At 39.8% G+C, this 22,402-nt stretch overlaps 2 protein-coding genes across 3 annotated transcripts in view; one reads left to right on the forward strand and one right to left on the reverse strand.

Moving 5' to 3' along the window:
* The window catches only part of LOC121874291 (probable RNA polymerase II nuclear localization protein SLC7A6OS), a 37,626-nt gene extending 28,293 nt beyond the window's left edge, over positions 1–9,333 (reverse strand). Inside the window, exons 1-2 of one of the 2 annotated variants that reach the window (XM_042378391.1) lie at positions 9,165–9,333; positions 3,182–3,358 (exon numbers count right to left, since the gene is read on the reverse strand). In XM_042378391.1, the coding sequence (XP_042234325.1) occupies positions 3,182–3,343 (162 nt within the window). In that variant the 5' untranslated portion in view covers positions 3,344–3,358; positions 9,165–9,333. Of the gene's footprint in view, positions 1–3,181; positions 3,359–6,043; positions 6,128–9,164 lie in introns of those variants that run through there. The other variant, XM_042378390.1, reaches the window with a different exon arrangement.
* Positions 9,334–10,417: 1,084 nt separating this feature from the next.
* LOC121874292 lies at positions 10,418–21,471 on the forward strand. Its single transcript, XM_042378392.1, has 5 exons — positions 10,418–10,868; positions 11,636–11,851; positions 13,491–13,602; positions 15,747–15,893; positions 17,503–21,471. The coding sequence occupies exons 1-5, from the start codon at positions 10,749–10,751 to the stop codon at positions 17,967–17,969; spliced, it is 1,062 nt and encodes a 353-aa protein (XP_042234326.1). The 5' UTR covers positions 10,418–10,748; the 3' UTR covers positions 17,970–21,471.
* Positions 21,472–22,402: the final 931 nt, after the last annotated feature.

Consider the following 22,402-nt stretch of genomic DNA (forward strand, 5'->3'; position numbering starts at 1 on the left):
TGCTCCACCACCCCCATTGACTTACCAATGAAACTCTTCAAGGAGTTCTCCCCGGAGCTTGCTAAACCCCTATGCTCCATCAGCAATGCTTCCCTCAGTCAAGCCAGATGCCCAGCTGACTGGAATACTCCTTATGTGTCACCAGTGCCCAAGTCAACCAGCCCACAATCCTGAAATCAACTATGACCCATTGCAATCACCCCAATACCCAGCTTAATCTGTGAAAGTTTTGTGTTCGACTGGGCTTATGCTGATATTGCAGGAGTCGTAGACCCTCAGCAATTTGGTAATATGAAAACTTCCTCCACCACTCAATGTCTTGTCAGCTTTCTTGACGACATATACCGCCATCTGGAGAAAAAAATGTCTGTAGCAGTCGCCTTCACTGACTTCACTAAAGCATTCGACCTAGTCGACCACAACTTAGTCATCAACAAAGCCATCGACCGACGCCAAGCTGTACGCTTCCGAGGGGCTGTCTCCAACTTTCAGTCACTCACCTATGGCGTACCCCAAGGCACCAAGATGGGACCACTATGCTTCCTTATGCTTATCAATGATGCCCTAAGAGAAACCACCACTCGCTGGAAATATGTCGACGACTCCACCATTGGGATCAGCGTCAACAATTCTACTCCCAACTATACCGCCCTTCAGGATTTATTGAACAGTCTCCAAAACTGGGCCGCCAACAACCACGTCACCATCAACCGTACCAAGACCATGGTTATGCACATCAACCTCTCCTCCGACATTGTCCCACCCCCTTCCATTACTTTAGGTCCCAACACACTCCAGGCTGTAGATTCCACTAAGCTCCTCGGCGTCACCATAGACAACACACTAAATTGGAAACCACATGTCAGTGAAGTTGTCAAATCATCCAGTTTCCGTCTCCACCTCCTCCGCCGACTCAAGTCCCTCGGAGTTCCTGCATCCGAGCTCCTCAGTGTTTACTCAACATTCATACTTCCCAAGCTCACCTATGCCTCCCCTACCTGGTCTTCCTCCCTAAATGCCACACAATGCAAACACCTAGAAAAAGTACAAAAGAGGGCATGCAAGATTATTCTCTCCCCTTCCTACTCCACATATCAAGAAGCGCTCAACACACTGACCCTCTCGGCTCTCTCCGATCATCACCGTGACCTCATCTGCAAATTTGGTTTGAAGCTTCTGCACCATCCTCGACACCGGCTCCTACTACCACCTGAGATCCCTCGCCCGAGAATTGCTGTTCGACACCACAACCGCATCCAGCCCATACAAGCACGAACTGATCACTATAAGAACAGCCAAGTCCCAACCATTGTAAAAATTACCCTACACACACACACACCCTTCATAAACACAAACGCACACACACCCGACACAAACACACACACACACACCCTACATAAACACAAACACACTGTTTATGTCCCAATTCGACCTTTTAAATGTTAGAGTAACATGACTCGTACTAGATCATGACTCACTGCTACCTCCTCCATCACAACACAGACCAAAGAGCGAATACTGTATACTACTGTACAGTATATGTAAAGAGAACCTCAGTACAGGGGGCCCCTAAATTTGCAGATTTGTATTTCGCGATCCTCTATTATTCGCGGATGACACCCTGGATGTACCCAAGAATGTCTGTGGGTAGTTTTAAAGTTGCCGGCATTTTTGCGGCTGGGACAGGGAGCCATTCGTTCTAGAGACAATAATTTCCTTTACCTGTATAGTCTATATATATGTATGGTGTGTGTGTGTGTGTGTGTGTGTGTGTGTGTGTGTGTGTAGACACACACACACAAAACACATACAAATTAATAATATAATGGGAAAATCCTCTCACAAATAATTAGAAACAAATTTATTAAAAATGAGATAGTCTACCCTCAAGTCCGTACTTAATAAATAAAGCACGGACTTGAGGGTAGACGGTAAAAATTGTAATAAATATATTCTGATTATTTGTGAGAGTATTTTCCCATTATTATTTATTTGTATATACAATACAGGTAAAAGAAATAATTGTCCTAAGGGTAAACACAAAGGGAATGCAGTAAACATTTCATTGTACACAAGTAAAAATGTCCCCCCTCCTCCCCGGTTAGCAAATGTTATTCGCGGCCATTTTGGGAACCTAACTCCCGCGAATTTGGGGGACCTATATATTGTTAACCAGACCTGTACACTGTACGTTGAGGGTTTGTTGTACGGTGTTGATGAGTCACAATGGCACTTTCTTCCCTCAGCCTCACAAACCTTTCTCCACCAAGATGCAGGGAGGTAACAAAGGCTCTCTATTTATTTGTCATTATGTGTGTCCTCTGTTACTGTTAAAGCCACTGTGTTCTGTACCGGTGATCCCACTAAATATCCACGTCTGCTTTATCCCTGACACGGCACACAACCCGGTGTTACCCGTCAGCAGCATATCCAGTCCCCTACTACACTGCCTCCAAGCTTACAATAACCTAACATGAACCTTTTGGGGATTACTGTACGTTTAGGCACCAAACTTATTTCCTGTGATGATCAAGCACCCTAACCTAACCCCTCCAGGTAAGTATCAGGGTGTTTAATCATCAGGTAATAAATATAGGAGTGTCTTACCATCAGGTGATCCTACTTTCAATTGAGGGTTTTCTTGAACTGGTCACCACTTAAGATTATTTCTAACCTTAATTCACCCCAGAAAATTATTATTAGTATCTTAATTAATCTCTAAATACATTTGTCTTTTCTCTCTCATTCAACAGTAGCTGTAGTTTGTCCTAACCTTTAATGGCTGTTAACCACTTTGGTACTTTTCCCTGTACAAACTCTTGTCAACTTGTGGTAAATATGAACACTTGTAAGCCTTAAGGAACACATATTTACTCTAGTGTATCTAAACTCAGTGATGGCCAAAATACATCATTACTCTATATACATTAATATTTGATGGCCATTTCCCTCTTCCCATGTCACCCTTGGCCTGCCTCGGACTCTTCTTCCCTCCACATTAAGGCTCATGCATCTCTTAACACAACTGGTATAATTTATTCTCTCCACTTGCCCAAATCATCAGCCAGCGTCTACACAGTACAGTACCGGTACTTGTTAATCCCCACCCACCCTCTCAGCTGTCAACAGGGCCTCTTGTCTCCTATTAGTCAGCCACCTCACCACTGTCATCTCAGCTTACCTTGGAGCTTACTGTTGCAACTCTCTTTAGAATTGTTGGAGTGAAGATGTCTCCTGAGGTCTCGGCTGCTTCGTCCTCAATCCGTCGACGTTTGGATTTCACAACAATACTGTCTGTCGGATCTTCGTTAAATAGACGTTTGATACGTATCAACGTAGCCATCCTTATATGTTCTCCCTGAAACATACATATACTGTAGTCAGCAGTTTTACCTCAACCTGTATAGTTCATACTGTACTGTACTACACAAGGAAAAATTTATAATGATTCAGTATAAAGTACAGTACCTCACACAGCTGAATTCATTGTGACAAATTCCTATACTGTGTGTTTCAAAATTAGACAAGAGTAATGTTTTTAACTCTTTAATGACAGCAACTGTAAATAAATGAGGAGTGCCTTCTGTCCCTTGTGACGGTGATCCCCTTTTTTTATGGGGAACATCCTACCCGGGCACAGTCACCGACCCACTACGGGGCCGGGGGGAGGGGGATATAAGAGTAAAATTAAATAAAAAATAGAAAAGAAAAAGATTACAGTATATAAATCCACACCACGAAGATGCCGAAAAACCAGCTATTTAAAGCAAGACGGATTGTATGAATATGGAAACACAGAAGAAGGTAGAGCATTCCACAGTTTGGATGTGTGAGGAAAGAGGATGTACAGTACTATAACGGGTTATTCAAGTGTGACTGACATCCACAGAGAAATGGTGGGCACCGCAGGCAAGATGTGTGTTACGAGCCCACGGCCTTGCCGGCGGTACACAGGATGCCAAATCCACCAAACATGCCCGTTAAAGTATCCGTCAAAGAGAAAGAGTAAAGAAACATTTCGGCGAAGACAAAGGGAAGAGAGATTAAGATAGCAAAGGAGGCAAAGTCAAACCTCAAGGGATTCTATCAAATGTATCAAACTAAAACAACGGAGAAATGAGCAATAATCTGAATAAATACTTTTCAACAGTTTTCACCACCAAAAATTTAAACATGATACCCGAGGCACCGACTCTATACAAAGATAGTGAAGAAACAAATTAAGCGAGATAGTAGTGACTAGTAACGATGTTAGTAAGCAAATAGACAAACTGAAGCCTAACAAGTCACCAGGTCCTGATGAGATATTTGCCAGAGTATTAAAGGAATGTAAGGAAGAGCTTAGTATGCCCTTAGCAAAATTGCTAGAGGTCTGGAAGTGGCTAACCACCAGAAGGAATTGTCCGAATTGGTTGAAATTTTGTCTCCACATAAATATCATATTAACCACAAAAATGGAAATGACAATGCATAGAACCTAATAGAACTTGACCATTGTTTTTATTTACTCTATCCTGCTTCACAATTCTCCTCCCGGTGCCATTTATGTTGTTTACCTCGCTGCATCCCTCTTCAAGAAACGTTTCCTATAAATGATGGTGAACGCTTCCACGAATTCCTCCTCACCATTGCTGATGTATATCAGCCTCAATATTAAGCTAAGTTGTTTAACACATAAATTAACACAATAATGTATAGAACCTGACCTAACATACCCATAGTTGGGTATGTTAGGTCAGGTTCTATTAGGTTCTATACATTGTCGTTTCCATTTTTGTTTAATATCATGATATTAGTGTGTAGAAAAAATAGAAACCAATTCGGACAATTCCTGTTGGTGGTCACCCTCTTCTGCACCTTTACCACAGTCATTAAAAATGGGTGTAGTATCAAAATCCTGGCGGATAGCGAATGTAATATGATTTTCAAGAAGGGAGAAAGATCACTATCCTCTAACTACCGTCCAATCAGTTTAACATCAATTGTAGGCAAATTGCTGGAAGCAATAATTTCAAACCCTATTCGAAATCACCTGGAGAAGCACAAGTTACAAATGTGAATCATGGTTCATTGATCAAGTTCTACTAACATAAACTCATAAAATTCGTCCTTATCAACTGAAACCTAGGTACTGTATCTCAAACTCACTCCTGAACCTCTAGTCAGCTACTTGTTTGAAGAGTGCAAGGTGGGCTGAGTTAGTAATGTGTGGGCCGAGTTGGAGGTACACCAGGTTAGGTTAAGTTAGGTTAGGTTAGGTCAGATTAGTTTGAAATTATGGTTGGGTCAGGTTGAGTTGAAATTATGGTTAGGTTATATTTAAATTGTGTTTTTCCGGTGGTTTTTGTGCTTTAAACAACTTCCAATTCGATTGAAGTAATTTTTTTTACCTAAAGTGTTCCTCTTAAACTACCGCACTTAAAATCACCAAAAAACAAGTAAAAAAAAAAGATAAACCACCAAAACAAGTAAAGAATCATAACTAATGGTAAAGATGCATGAAAGCACTACCACCAGAAGTTGTTTGTTGATTTTCTTTATTTTTACTCTACTTATTGTTTTGATGATTTAAGTATATTAAAAGAAACAACTTTATATTATAATTTTAAGTAATTTTTAGGATTCCAGGTTTTGGTGGAGGTCAACATTTCCTCCTAGTCACTGCTGCTGTCAACCTCAATATTAAGGCAACTTGTTTAAGATTTTCTATTAGCATGATAAAAAAATTAACACTATAATGCATAGAACCTGATCTAACACACCCTTAGGTTAGGTTCTATTCATTGTCATTTCTATTTCAGTGTTTAATATAATACTAATTGTGTGCAAATTTTGTTAAACCAAATCGTTTACTGGTGGTTGTAGTTCCTATAAAATTACCACCAAAAATATATAAACCACATTGAACAAAACTTAACCAAGAGTTTAAATTATTACATCATTTATCATCATCAAGACAACGTTTGGTCCCTCACATTACATTAAGGTTATTACTCTCCCTCATAACATATTAATGAGCCGGGGTTTAGTACATGACACTTACTACTGTAGTAATAAAGTCACTATAATGGATTAATGGAGTTCTTCAGCTCCTCCAGCACCGCCACTCTGTCCCGGCCAGTATTGCCAACTGATAATTTCACAAGGCGCTAGATTCACTCCCCAAAAAGCGCTAAACTTATAAAATTAGTTAATAAAAAGTGCTAGGAATTAGTTATGGTAAATTATATAAATATTATTAGCACAATTGATTTTATACTATTCACCATTATTCCAGATCTACTAATTCCCACTCCACAATCTCCTCCTGGATGTCTTTATCTTGTCCTTCCTTGGTCACTCACAGGTCGTTGCAGTTCATGTGAGGATCCTGGTTGTGGTTAAGATATGTCTTTAATGACCTAATGGTTTTCAACACTTCCTTAGACAGTTTATAACTATAACAACAACTTCCATACCTTCTAAGTCAATACTTGATAGTCTTGCAAATAAACTTTTGATGCTAAATCTGTTTCAAAGTTTTGACTTTACAATATTCATATGACTAAAGATGTGGAATCAGTGTAGTGGCTTCCTCCCCTACAAACACTTTTGTCGCTCAGTAGCCGACCCCGCGAATTCCCCAGTGTGTGCCTCGTGGTCTAGGTCAACCAGTGCCGCCTTACATGACGGAGGTCAACTACTAAGCCACGCCTACCTCCGCTATATAAGACCTGACCTCGTGGTGACCTGTCTCTCTCTTTCTACCTACACCAACCAACACCTCCTCCACTCCTGCCTGGCGGTCCTCGTTCCCGCCGGCGAGCATGGCGACCCACAAGCTGGTCCTTCTCTGAGCACCCTCACCAACCAGCTCTCTCTACATCACGCTTGTAACCATGCTGCCTTCCCAGCACCAAGCTGCACTGTACATCCAATACAACATGTATACAGAGAGCACATTGTGAGTTTCCTTTCTCCATCCCATCCTGAGTGTGAACCAATAACCCGTACCCCACATCAGCATTGGAATGAGGCAGTTAGCACTGTCAAAGCTAACTCACAGAGGTCACTTTTACTTTTATCCTCTTCGCCACTGATCGGCTTGTTAGCCGCTTGGGCGATCGGTCACGACTCTTTTCCTTTATATTCTTCACCAAAAGGTCGGCTCGCTAGCCGCCCGGGCGATCGGTCACGTCTCTGTCACGCACTGTTGGCAAATACTGGGCATGCACCGGCTCCTGAATGTACCTGAACCCGCTCCAGTGTTGGTCAAGTCTTCTCTTGAAAGAGCTCACACTCGGTGCCGTCACAACACTCTCTGGTAGATTGTTCCAAGAGTTTACAACCCTCACTCCGAAAAAGTTTGCCCTCACGGTTTTCCGGACTTGCGGCTTCTTCAATCTTGAGCTGTGACCCCTTGTGGGGCGAGCGTCCGCCAGCTCCAAGTAAGGACACTCAACTGAGTAGTGCCCCCTGAGATGCTTATAAACCTCAACTAGGTCCCCCCTTGCCCGTCTGTAGTATAAGCTAGGCAAGTTCAGGCGCTCCAATCTCGCAGGGTAGCTGAGATGCCGAAGTGCAGGCACCAGCTTGGTGGCCCTCCTTTGAACATTTTCAACCAACTGACAGTCCCTAGCATATCTCGGGGACCAGATGGGGTGACAGTACTCCAGATGGGGAAGCACTTCACTCCTGAAGATCGTCACGAGGGACGGACCGTCTAGATATCTGAACGACCTTCTTATAAGACCCAATAATTTATTTGCCTGATTTACCTTCTTCTCACAATGGCCCGAGAACTTCAGCTCATTGTCAACATACACACCTAGGTCCTTCTCACACACAGTCTCAACTAGTACATTTTCTTCATCCCGTTGGGACATATGGTACGCCTCCTTACCGTTGGTACGCCCCAGGTGCATCCTCTTACACTTCGTGACATTGAATCTCAGCAGCCATTCCTTCGACCATTCCTGGAGCCCACAGAGGTCCTTCTGCAGCTCTTCACAGTCCGCTTGGTTCTTAATTTCCCGAAATAACTTGGCGTCATCGGCAAACATTTGTATGGAGGAGTGTACAACGTCAGGCATATCATTTATGAAACAAACAAACAACAGCGGGCCCAATACACTACCCTGCGGTACCCCACTTGTTACAGGTACAGATGACGATTTCGTGCCATTAATCACCACACATTGCTTGCGGTCATGTAGAAAGTCTTCTATCCACGCTAGGACATTTCCCCGAATTCCGTACCCTTCCAGTTTGATTTTCAGCCTTTCGTGGGGTACACTGTCGAAAGCCTTGGCAAAATCTAGGTAAATATTGTCGATATTACCACCCCGTTCTAGAATATGGGTCCAAATATCCAATACCTTGAGCAATTGTGTCAAGCAAGAGCGCCCCGGCATAAAACCGTGTTGGCAATCTTTTACAAGGTTGTTTCGTAGTAGATGTTCCATCGCTGCATCTCTGATAATACTCTCAAGTACTTTACATATTATGCTGGTCAGGCTCACCGGTCTATAGTTGTTCGTGGAGTGCCTATCGCCCTTCTTGAAGATAGGACTCACATAAGCCACTTTCCATTCACTGGGGACCATTTGTTCATCCAGGCATTTACAAAACAGAATCTTCAGGGGCTCTGCAAGCTCGTTGCACAGCTCCCTTAGCACTCTAGGATGCACCATGTCAGGTCCAGGACTCTTATGGACCTTTAGCCTGGACAGTTTATTTCTAATACCCTCTTCTGTGAACACAATGTGGGTCAGTGCTGTGTCGAACCGTCTGTCCTCAAACGCAGGAAGGTTAGTTGCATCCTCTCTTGTGAACACTGAGGAAAAGAAGCTGTTCAATGCCTCAGCTTTATCCTGGTCAGAATCTGCGTAACTACCATCTTCAAGCCTCAGGTCTGATACTCCTACTCGCGTTTTCAATTTCGACTTTGCATAGCGGTAAAACGCCTTTGGGTTTGACTTGACCTCGCGTGCAACCAGCCTTTGGAACTCCTTTTCAGCCCTCCTACACTCTATCTTGCCGGTAATGAAGAGTTTTTGCCCAGAGTCCTACGGTGTCCTCCACTGGAACTCAATGAGTGTAATAATTTCATCACCATCAACAAAAACTTTTGCTCATTCCAGTATTCCATGCTTTATTGATTTTAGGCATTCACTAGAACTCACAGATGATATTGACTGTAAAACTTGGACATTGTCTGGCAAGCGTTGACGAAGCTGTTTCACCAGCTGCACTCCAAACTGTATCTTCCACGAATATCCTTTTCATTCGGAAACTTGCACTGTGACGTCTGCTTTTCAAACTCATAACCTAGGAAAGTTGTAGTGGATTTCTCCCCTACAAACGCTGTTTGTCGCCGACCCACTCCACAAAGTAACAGAGACGTGACTCATCGCCCAAGCGGCTAACGAGCCGATCAGTGGTGACGAGGATAAAAGTAAAACTAAGTAGTTATGTTCTAAATCTCCTTTTAATTTCTTTCGAGGAATGTGAACATTTGAACTAATGGCATAAAAAAGATGAACAAGGTCACTTCAGGTTCAAGCTGCTTATTTACAGTTGAACTTGTCCAAAACTTTAAATAGAGCCGAGCTATGTAACACCGTTCATCATTTCTTACAATTTTACATTAAGATATTCTTTATAATATCTGAAAACTCCCACCAATTGAAAAAGCACCAAATTTGGTGTTAGATGTAAGAACAACGCTAAGGCGGCGCTAGATAAGGCAGACAATTGCTAGATGAAGCATGCTAAGCGCTAAATTGGCAACGCTGTGTCCGTTTCCTCTGGAATCTTCTACAATTTACACACTTTTATTATATAATTTACTAATATATTTATAATCTAATGCAATATTTGTTCTTAATTCATTTCATTTTTTGTCCATTGATGTTCAAAATTAATGTTAAATTGGGGAAAGTAATAATATGATTAAATCCGAACACAACAACAACAACAGTGTTTGAGGACCTGCAAGACCACCTGTAGACCTGGCGACCTGTAGACCTGTGACGACCTGTAGACCTGTGACCACCTGGCGACCTGTAGACCACCTGTAGACCTGGCGACCTGTAGACCTGGCGACCTGTGACCACCTGTAGACCTGTGACCACCTGTAGACCTGTGGTAACAACTAACACCTGTGACGACCTGTAAACCTGGCGACCTGTGACGACCTGTAACATCCTGTAGACCTGTAATCCTGTGACGACCTGTAAACCTGTGGTAACAACTAAGACCTGTGACGACCTGTAGACAACAACTAAGACCTGTGACGACCTGCAAACCTGTGGTAACAACTAAGACCTGTGACGACCTGTAGACCTGTGATAACAACTAACACCTGTGACGACCTGTAGACCTGTGATAACAACTAACACCTGTGACGACCTGTAAACCTGTGACGACCTGTAAACCTGTGGACGTGACGACCTGTAGACCTGTGATAACAACTAAGACCTGTAGACCTGTGACGACCTGTAAATCTGTGACGACCTGTAAACCTGTGACGACCTGTAGACCTGTGATAACAACTAAGACCTGTGACGACCTGTAGACCTGTGACGACCTGTAAACCTGTGACGACCTGTAGACCTGTGATAACAACTAAGACCTGTGACGACCTGTAGACCTGTGGTAACAACTAAGACCTGTGACGACCTGTAACATCCTGTAGACCTGTGACGACCTGTAGACCTGTGACGACCTGTAACATCCTGTAGACCTGTGTGTGTATACTTTAAGAGATGGGGCTGAAGAAGATGGTCCAGGGTGGCCTCACATCATACCTGTACTCAGACGGACTCAACCAGGCAGACCAGATTAAGGTCATCATCTTGAGCAAAAATGAATCATTCTCGTTGAAGGTACGTTAGAATTATAGTTTTTTAATCGGTTTTTATGCTTTTTGAACGACTTCCAAATAGGTGCACGACCGAAATGATTATTTTCTCCTAACCTAACCTAACCAACCACACTGTCTTGACACCTTCATCCTGTAGATTAGAACATTTATAGTACAGTATACAACAGTTGAGAGAATGGTTCATTTTAACCAGCTTCCTAATGAATAATGTCTATAGAATAAAACTTATTTGTAGTGGATATAGGTTAGGTTAAGTTATGTAAGGTTGAAATTATGGTTTTCTTTTTTGTGTGTGTGTTTTGAACAATTCTGACCATTGGAAAAAATGTGCATGACCGAAATGTTAATTTTACCTTCTTTTTAATGTCAGGAATATACCCCAAAAGGACAAGAATTAGCAATATTTGTTATACTTTGTTAGTTTGACAATACACAAAAATATTTCTCAGCGTCATTTTTGTACACACGAGCGGTTCCGTCTGATCAGAGATAAAGATGAACCAATAAAACCTACTGTAGCCATCCTAAGATAAAGTAGTCGTAATTGGCTTCATATAAGAGTCATGACCACAGTACAGTACTTTATTACCTGTGATGACTGAAGGCTGTCCTTGGTCAAATTGGCTGTGAAGTTACTGTACTTTATGTTGGAAACTGTATACTATACTGTACCTCTCCTGTATATGTTCACTGTATACCTACATGGTCTATAATAAACCTTTATGATAATTTTTCTGACTAAATATTATTAGAATTATATTGTTTCAGTTGTCGACAAGCGATGACTCAGTGATTAAATGGAGCCACAACATCCAGAAGACGCCCCGGGAATACTTGTGTCTTCTCAGTAAAGCTGTTACTACCTCCTTCACCACCACTGATAAAGAGGATATATTTGAGATCCAGGAAGATCATTTTGTGTGGAAACAATATTTTCCAGATTTGAAAGTGTACGGTAAAAGAGGAAAATTTAAACTTGAAACAGTAAGTCCATTTGAAGATAAACATTCACATTTTCAGGCTATTTTCATCTTGTCTTTTATTTTGTCAATTTTTCAATGTAGATATAAAGTGCAGTACAGTATTACTTGGCTTTATTTTTTTAAGTACATACAGTACTTCATATCAACTTTTACGTCATTTTACTGTCGTGTTTATATATTGATTCATTCACTAATATAACAATGTTTCTATTCCTATACAGTACAGTATTTCATTAGTACTTGTATCAGTTAATCTTGCCATTTTCCTTGTGGTCTCTATAAATCTTTCACATTCCATATACTACTGTACAGTAGAGGAATACCTCCCTGTTCACAGTTGATATTTTAACACTAATATTCACACAGCATATACCGGTACCACTTATTCACAATGCAAATTAGAAAACAATAATGTCAGTGAAGATGACATGTTTCTAAGAAAAATGAAGTGTGTGTGTGTGTGTATGTGTGTGTGTGCTTGTGTATGTGTGTGTATATGTGTGTATGTGTGTGTATATGTGTGTGTATATGTGTGCTTGTGTGTGTGTGTATATGTGTGTATGTGTGTATATATGTGTGTGTATATGTGTGCTTGTGTGTGTGTGTATATGTGTGCTTGTGTGTGTGTGTATATGTGTGTGTGTATATGTGCATGTGTATGTGTGTGTGTGCTTGTGTATGTGTGTGTGTGTGTATATGTGTTTGTGTGTGTGTGTGTGTATATGTGTTTGTGTGTGTGTGTGTATATGTGTGTGTGTGTATATGTGTGTGTGTGTATATGTGTGTAATAATAATAATAATAATTAATGGTTTATTGAAAAAATTCTGCGGCCCGAAGGCTGAAAATATACATTGGACATAAATGACTTATTACATACATTGGTGGTTTAACAAAAGCCTTCATTAGAGAAAGGTAAAGGAACATACAGATTAATGTAGGTGTTGAACAGCAAACACGTAGTGTAGTAACTCCCTCCCAGATGGTGTTAGGAGGAACTCACGTGGTGTAGTAGTTCCCTCAGATGGTGTTATGAGGGACCTGACGTGGTGTAATAATTCCCTCGCAGATGGTGTTATGAGGGGCCTCACGTGGAGTAGTAATTCCCTCACAGATGGTGTTATGAGGGGCCTCGCATGGTGTAGTAATTACTATGCAAACAAATATTTTTTAAATGTACAGTACTTTGCATAGTAATATTACAATAAATAGTACAGTAATAAATAAATGTAACACTTACATTGTGAGGTGAGTTGATAATATGTACATGATATTCCACAAGTGTAATGATCTTACTGGTAAATAAAGTAAAACCCCACATTGGAGAAATAAGACAATACGTATATCGGAGCTGATATAACATGTGTGTTTGGGATCCTGTCTGCTGAATAAATCATCTGATGTTACCCAAATAAAATATTAAAAGTGTCGTCCCTGTAGTGATTTATTAACAACAAGACTTAACAGTTTAAGAATCATCACCAGTATTGTCTAGAGGTACGACTCGTTTATTTTATTGCAGCGAGTCACTCGGTTGTGGTCGTCTTAACCATCATTACTGTATAACTATCCAGTTTTACACCACACTAAGCAGAAACAAAAAACTAATTATCTCAATCATTTTGTTTTATCACTTATACAGATAGAATATGATGATGCTGTTGGTAAGGTCTTGGATGGAGCCATACAAGAACTGAAATCTGACTCACAGTGCATCCAGACTCTAAAAGAAGAATCACAAAAGATGTCTAATAGTAAGTGAGTTTGACAAGTAATTCTTATGTTTTTGTTTGATAATATCATATAATACATTATCTCCACCTGCCCGTGCACTGTACTATAGAAGGTCAGATACTAAACCTCTTGGTGGTTCATATGTTGCTTTGTAGTTCCTCATTTGTACAGTGTTTCACCCTGACCCTTTTACCTAGGCTTTGCTCACTCCTTCATCTATGACGTCTCAGGTGAACATCAGTTTGAATAGATTATTTTCTTAATGTTGTTATGTATAAAAGTTATTATGACTAATGCCTGATATAGTTTGGCAGAATTAGTCTAGAATAAATAATAATAATTCATATTTTGTCAATTTGATGAAGGATAGCCGACAAAGCCATGAAATGCTTATCTCGAGGATTATGCCAACAACGTGTAGTGTTGCACAGTGGTCACCTGTACGAGTACTGTACCAACCATACCCAACGTTGCTTAATTTCATTGATCGGATGAGAAGCGGTGTTTCTGTCTGGCCTTGGTAGAATGTAATGTGATGTGATGAATGAAATAGTACAAGGAATGATACCACAACCCCAGGACATTTTGAAACGCACTTCTGACACTTTTTCACGACATAAAATGTTAAATGAAGCATCTCAGATATCTTTACCAGTCTTCCATTATTGTGGGGTTGGCTACGGGACACTGAAACCTTTAAGATAAGGGGGAAATAATGCAAGAGAACAACTGTAGAAGCCAATAGAGCAGGACTAAAATAACACATATACTGTACTCAATAACAGTTGGTAATAATAGCAAGTGTTCTCACCTTCTGTAGGAGCTCTGTGTTATGTTATTAGCTGCATCAGTCAGCTCTATGAATACCAGTAAGGTTGAACTCACTGAGAATCATTTTAAACTGTTCACGGAGTTGCTGACTAATCATCATTACATTTGTTTACACTTGTTATTTTTGTTAAGACAGTTTTTCCTATACTCAATAAATCCATAAATAAAAGAATAATTAATGTACAGTGATCCCTCGGTCAACGAATTACCTTCCATAAGATTCTTAACTTCGGTTAACGAGCAATCCCTCGATTAACGAATTCCTTACGAGCGCCCCTCAACATGTTTTTGCTTGCACACTAGCTCAGTAATCGGTTCTAGGGCTTAAATTCCTTACTATTTTCGTGAATATCAATACATTTGTACTATTCAATAATTTTAAAAGTCTTATATTAAATTTTTTAGTCAGTTTAACAATTATTTAACATAATTTAAGTACAGGGAAACTAGTTTTTAGCGTGCCAAACAGCCTGTCAACACACCAGACTCTCTTCAAAATAAATGCTTTTTTCTGTGTTTCCAGTCAAATTATTGGTCATTTTGAAATTTATTTTACATATTGACAATATATAATGCAGTGCAGTGTTGATTTAAAGAAAATAATCTTGAATTACACCAAGTGAACTAAAATTTGATGGGTGAAATGGTGCCATGGGGTGACTTCTCTTCCACCCCAATGACTTCTCTTCTTCCTTCTCCTCCACCCCCATTCTAATTCCCATCATCATCATCCAGGAGCCTTCTACATACACACCTCAAAGTAAGTGTACTTTACTACCTTTTTTGTTGACTTTAGGCAATTTTCGGTGAGCTGGAACCAATTACCCAAAAACCCATTGAAACAATGGTTTCGGTTAACGAGCAACCTGCTGGAACGAATTGTGCTCGTTAACCGAGGGACCACTGTAATGAATACTGTTCTGTACTCACCATATATATTGTGCTTTAACATACAACAAAAAAGTATGGGAATTTTTTCTGCTGATGACTAAATGCCGATAGTTTTGTAGAAGCTGTGGAAAAGATTGAAAAAAGATGAATGTTGTACAGTAGTGTAAATGTATCTCTCAGCGTCCTGGGTGGCCAACTTGACAGCTAAATGTTTGCATTCTTGAACTAAAAGTGTTAAAAAAGACAAACATCACTACAAAATAGCTAACAGTACAGTACAATATAGGTCTACAGTACAGTTATTCTCAGGTAACTCACCTATATATGAGTACAATATAGGTCTACAGTACAGTATAGGTCTACAGTACAGTACAGTTATTCTCAGGTAACTCACCTATACAGTATATGAAATGTGTCCAAAACTACATATTTTGTTTTTCAGAAGTGAATGAAGCTGTGGACATGGCATCAAGGAGCGTCTTAATGAAGGAAGAATTTGAGAGGGAGATATATAGCAAGTGTGCTGCCATCATTAATGCCAAGAAACTCAGAATACAACAACTAAAATCCAGCCATCCAACTAGCTCAGGTTAATGGAAAGAAATAATTGTTTTTACAATAACTTGAGAAAAACTTAATAGATCAATGAGAATTATTGTTTCTAACTTTAAAAATAAATATCAAAACTAAATAATTTATAACTTTATTTATCAGTTCATTTTATTTAATTTTTTATATAATTTCCGCCACTTATCAGTATTTGGGCGCTCTATCCAGTGTTAGTACAGGAGGGGACTGGGCACTGGGAACCACTTGGAATATTTTTTTGGTTGGGTATATGACCTCATGTGGTAGTGTACAGTAGGTTTGCTTCTCATCCTCACACAGTTCTCTTCCTTATGTTGTTTGAGTCACATCCAGGGAGGAGTTACTCAAGGTTTCATTAAGTTATCTCGCACTGATATAGATTGTGACAGTTCTTAGTCACTTTTATTCTTTAAGTTGTCTCTTGCTCTCTGTGTGGTCCTCTGTGAAAACTCTCCTGAAGCAGTTAACTTAATAAACCCCATAGTTAATCTTTTGTCTCGTATATAGAACTGAGTTACCCATCAGTGATAAAGTATACATATAATTCCAATTCTATATGACTGCCAGAATATTATATTTACATGTTTAAAGTGAAACAGGCCATAGATCACTCCCTCATAAAACAACAAGAGAAACACACAGTACAGTACACTGACAGCAAGTGAGAGAATCCTCAGTCATGGACCCCACAGAAGGAAGCTTTCTAGGTATAGTGGAGATAATAAGTGAGTGGATTGATCTGTTCTGTAAGGAAACTCCAAACTTACTGCATCACATTACACAAATCTACACACAACACAAATAATCAGCCAACAGAGTTGAAACAAAAACCTTACCTGTACTTCACAAACTGACAACACTGTCTAGGTTAATCCAGGGTGTCCATTAGCTACTTCACTTATCAAGGTTCCTTTTCTGCTTAACTAACTAACTTACAAGTCTTTCGCCCTTAATGATAGGGAAAGCTTTCTGACCGAAGTGATTGGAGTGGATACTGAAGAATAACAACAACTCAAGTATTAGGTTGGAGTGTGACTGAGGCAGATCACACAGCTGGTATGTATTGAGGACTCAGTAGACAGATGGTGGAGGTGCTGTCTGACACACCACAAAGACTAATAGAGATATAGACCAATAATTTCTATATACTTTCTTTTATCTTTACCTGATTTCTACACAAGTTTTATTATTACAAGTCTAATGTTTACTTTGTCTGTCTGTCACTTTATATTACATAAATGTGATCCATTGTATAAAGAACCTTGAACATGCCTCCGAGTTGTTCACATCCTTAACATACCAGAATATTTTTATACTGTACCTCAGTTGGGGTTTCCATTTTGAAGCTCTGCCACTGGCCAAACTAACTGAGCTGAATGACATTTGGGTGAACTCCAATACTTACTGGAAAAAGAGGTAATTTACATAATATAAAAATAAATTGTGTAATGTGATGTAGTTTGTTGTACAGGTAACATCAGGTAAGTCACAGTTCTTTAATTCCCAGCCTCTAAATCTTCCTTGGCCTGGAAACACTTAATGTGGAATGTGCTTTAATTAAGTGATTATATATTGAACTTCATAATAATTTTCCCTTTTCTTACATTCAGTTGGTAAACCCTGTGGCCTTGTTAGGTCTGCTGAGACGTCGGGCTCAGCCGCTCGGCCACCCAAGAAAGCGCGACTTGAGAACAGCGACAGTGATTGTTACGACTCGGACACTGACGTAGACGAGCCCGACGAGGACACGGACGAGGAAAATCTTGCTCGCCTCTCACCGTCCAAACAGAGACACGAGGCCAACTTTAGTGCTGAAGCCAAAGCACCAGCTGTTGTCTCAGATTCACAGGAGTGTTTTAATGACAGTCTGGAAGCTGAGTTGTACCCCACTGCAACTACAAGTAAAAGGCCAAATTTTTCCTCCAAATCATCTGTTGTAAGTAAAAATGATACCAAAGGCTCACAGCGAGGTAAAACTAACAAGTGTGGGACATCAAGTGTAGCGTCACACACCTCAAAACAATCTCGCGTACCAGAAGACAATAATCAAAAGTCTATCATTGATGAGCTCTTTTAGTGGAGTTCTTTAAATGTTTTTCAGTTTGGTAATCTTAATGTTAACAGTTTGAGGTAATAATGTTATACCAATGTTGGATGTGTATTATGAGGAGGGGCCATGTTGTGGGTACAGTACAGTATGTTAAAGTATCTAAAATATATTTGTTATTTTACCACAAAAGTACTTTACTAGTTACCCTTGTTATTAACTAACATAGGAACATAATATAATATATATATATATATATATATCCATTTTAATGTATGTAGAGTATTTATATATGAACTTTGCTCCCTTGGCCTACAAGATATAGTAGTAATGGTACAGTACAAAATTGTGTCTAGGAGTGTTCTTATTGATACAACCAAATTAATTAACTAATGAATATATATACTGAACACCTTTTTTATTTAACATACCAAAGAATATGGGAGGCAATATGGAAGAGTATAGTTGTGTCCGTCCCTTAGTACATATTGTTTCCGGTCAGTAAGTTGAGAAAGACACAACAGATCTAGAGACTATTTGGCCTACATCTTGAGGCAGTATAGTCCTGCATAATGAATAACTAATTGACATAAATTAGGTTTAACATCGATAGTGTTTCAGGATGATAAGTCACTAAACTTGTAAATTTAATGAGTAAAATGATATGTGAAATACTACCTATGTGTTACAGTATTTATACTTTTAATTTACATACAATCCTTTAATTCATTAAACAATCAGTAGACCTTTAATGAATGGTGAAATATGAACAGGAAAACTTTAAGAGGCAGCAACATCTATTTTACTTAACTTTCTCTTTACACTCACAGTGCTGTAAGGTATAATAAAATATTCGGTCACAGTTCTAAATATCCAGTACGGCGATATCCCCGTGAGCCGGAATATTTGGTGCAGAGCTCTTCTGGGCGCGAGAGATTTCCGGGAACGGAGACAAATTTTCTCTTCCCGGAAAAAATTGCACATCCCTGGTATGTTTCCGGGTGGTGGGGAGAGTTTCCCAAGTCTAAACTACACAGACAGACACAGTGTTGTATTTAGTTACACCAACACAACTGTACACCAGCAGAGGCTGTCATCTTGAGCTGATGATGCAGGCAGACCAAATGGTGATACAGGATGATGGCCTGCCTTTGTCCTGTACTGTAGCAGGTGTTACTCCGTCCATGAAGGAGGGATCGTACACACACACTAGCCTACAGCAGACATACACTATCCACTCTGCTATGTACTGTACTTTCACACTTACTGAATGTACAGTACAGTATATATAACTGTGATAATTGTTTCATGTTAACACTATTCTTGGCTGATTGTGTCCTGGTACAATAATGTACAGTACAGCTTAACACAAACTGTATGCAAGAACAGCAGGAAGCGAGGGAACAACCTTGTACATGTATAACGGCAGCACAATATATACCAAGTGCCTTAAGTTACCCAAGCAGCTAGCCGACCCAGCACACGGGAACTCATCAGAGCACGATGCAATCTCTCGGAACTCCCCGAAAATATGTTCTCACGCCCAGGACGGACAGATTTTCTCGGAATTTTTCTGTAAAATGCGCAAGATTTCATCCTCGGAAAATTGTTGCCGTGCCCGGAATGGAGATAGTTTTCCCAGAAGGCTCAAAATTTATTCCAGCTATTAGAGAATTGTGGAGACCAAATATTGAGGCTAACAAGAGGGAGATTACTGTAAACACAACCAGTGGTGACCAAGACCCAAGTGAACTACACCAACAAGTGTGGACGGGTTAAACAGTACATATCTTTACACACACAGATATATGAACACTCGGTAAAAAAAGTATCTTTCAGGAAGGGTCTGATGAATTTGGGGCTGAACACTAGGGTTGGTAGATGTGATTGTGAGACATTTTCTACCTATTATAGTAGACCTAATTTAGTTATTTAATTTAAAATATAAAGTTAGTTTGTTGCATTATGATGGTGAATAACAGTGTGCCTCATGAGCCTTTATCAAGAACCTTCATTCATAAGGTGTTATTTTGTTTAGCACAAGCATTGTAAATAGTGATATATCCATTAGCCTGAACAATTGGTCAAGAGCACTTCTGGGAATGAGAGATTTCCGGGTAACGAGGCGACTCTCTCAAAGCTGGAAAAAATCCCCCATCCCCAGAATTTTCCGGGTGCTGGGAAAAATTTCTCGGAAATTTCCCCAAAAACGTGTCCCTCGGAAAATCCTCCCCAGAGGCAGAATTTTCTGGAGAATTCCAGCTTCGGGAATGATTTTTTAGAAAATTTCAATTCTGGCCGTCGAAGAGTTTCGGGTTTGAGGGATTCCGGCTAACAGAGATATTACCGTATAGTTTTTTACCGAGCGTACTTAAGTTCACATAACATTTAGCAATTGGTATCTTTATAAAAGGTACATATCATCGAATATGTACAGTACGGTAGATTGAACAGGCACTGACTGTATGTAATTTTGGGTCATTAATCATGTGTAAATTATAAGTGTAGTAGAGTGTTAACATAAAGGTACATAACTGGTCTAGTAACAATGGCAACTGAGTTATTGTTGTCACTCCTCTTGTTATTTATCACAAGAAAAAGTACATGTACGAACAACAGTTTGGTCTAGTGTGGTACAGGTACTTCTTCTCTTCTGTCAGTACAGTATATCTGTCTTATAACATCTTTTACCGTATTAACAATTCTCCCAAATTTGTTTTATATGTTTCAAAGGAACAATCTTTGAAGTGTTAAATATTCAATTCATGTACTACACCCAACAAAAAAGTATCTGCACCTTTTTGCCGTCAAACAATACAAAACAATGAACTAAAAATTCTTAAGTCCTGGGGCCTAAGCCACTGTTGACACACCGAGTCACCATGCAGTTGGACGGCACAGTTGTGGAGAGCGCCGATGGACGCCCGAGTAGAGTCTGACGTCTCCTTTCCTAATTTGTTGCCGATATAATTTATGGCCAATGACAGACAATATTCCACCTTCCTTCTTACCTACAGAAGGGTGAGCTTTGCCATGTCTCAAAGGTAGAGTTCAAAATACCTTTAAATAAATGTAAAAATATAGAAACATACATTACACATGTGTAGTCAACTTCATTACCGCTTCCTGTCATTAATGCATGTTCCCATAAGGCAACTCATCCCCACAGTTGATTGATAAAGTTCTCAATGTTCGTTAACCAAATATATTATACAGACTGTGTTGTTTTCAAGCATGTCTACTGGAACATATTTACCACTGTCGATATCCAGAAGAGCTAACAGGATATTACAGAGATACGTCTCACAATCATGCTTGCCAACCCTACCGAGACAACAGGAGGCGCAGCAGCAGCACTCAAACTGAAAACCATCAATCCCAGGGGTACAGATACTTTTTTTGGTGGGTGTATGACTGCACATGTAATACTGTACAGATATGTTGATACACTAATACAGTATTGTATTTTCTTAATTAAAAGATAATGTTGTTGTTCTTCACTATTGATTTTTATTAGATGTTTGAGTTTCTACTTTGTGATTTTCTTTGACCTTTTGTTGTGTTGGAGATATATGAGCGGGCAGACACTGACACTCCCTGAAGGCCACTACTGTGCTTCTGACATGTTACCTGGGTGGCTAATTGTCCACCCAGGTAAATATATCACCCAGCTACTCCACAAAATCTGAGCATATTTATAAGGAAGTATTTTGGGTCTTGAGAGGAAGGATAAACCTACTTGTACAAAATATGGCAGGTGTTAATAGTGGACATCCTTTTCTTTGAGAATCCTTCATCCTTACCTAACCTAACCCAAGCACTACAGTGACTACCACTAAGTTAATTTGGCCAATGTTACCAAATGAGATTAATGTTTTAAGGTAGTTTATTTTGTTATTATTTATCTTGCCCAATAATGGACTGATAATCGATAGCCCAAGTTAAAAAACAAAACAAAACTATTCTCACCTAACTTAACCTAACCACTAAATCTGTCTTAGAAGTATTCTTGCGATAACGATAATAAATAAATAACACTCGGAGATATATCTACGCTACCCACCATTATACTGTACTGGCAACATTCAACAACAATAATTTATCCAGTTTGTTCATTGTTGCGAGCCTTTACCTACTACAGTACAGGGTGGCTACAGTGACTCTACCTTATAGAGTACTGTACTGTACTGTAATGGTTAAATAAAGTAATACCTCTAGTGTTTAAAGAGTAAGGGATCAACATCATGTTCTTCATTAAATAGCTCACTTTGATCCCTTAACATACTATTTCTGGTAGTTCCTCTTACACCTATGGAATAAGTAGATGGCGCTGTAGTCTTCAGGTCCGGCCTTTCATCGACATCGACCCAAAATGCAGTGTTGTACACCCGCCGGGCCTTTTCCGCATCCGCCACATTAGCGTGGTCATAGACACACTGCAACAGAAAGATTTAAAGACATTA

Source organism: Homarus americanus, unplaced genomic scaffold (assembly GCF_018991925.1).
Source record: "Homarus americanus isolate GMGI-L3 unplaced genomic scaffold, GMGI_Hamer_2.0 scaffold26488, whole genome shotgun sequence".
Lineage (NCBI taxonomy): Eukaryota > Metazoa > Arthropoda > Malacostraca > Decapoda > Nephropidae > Homarus > Homarus americanus.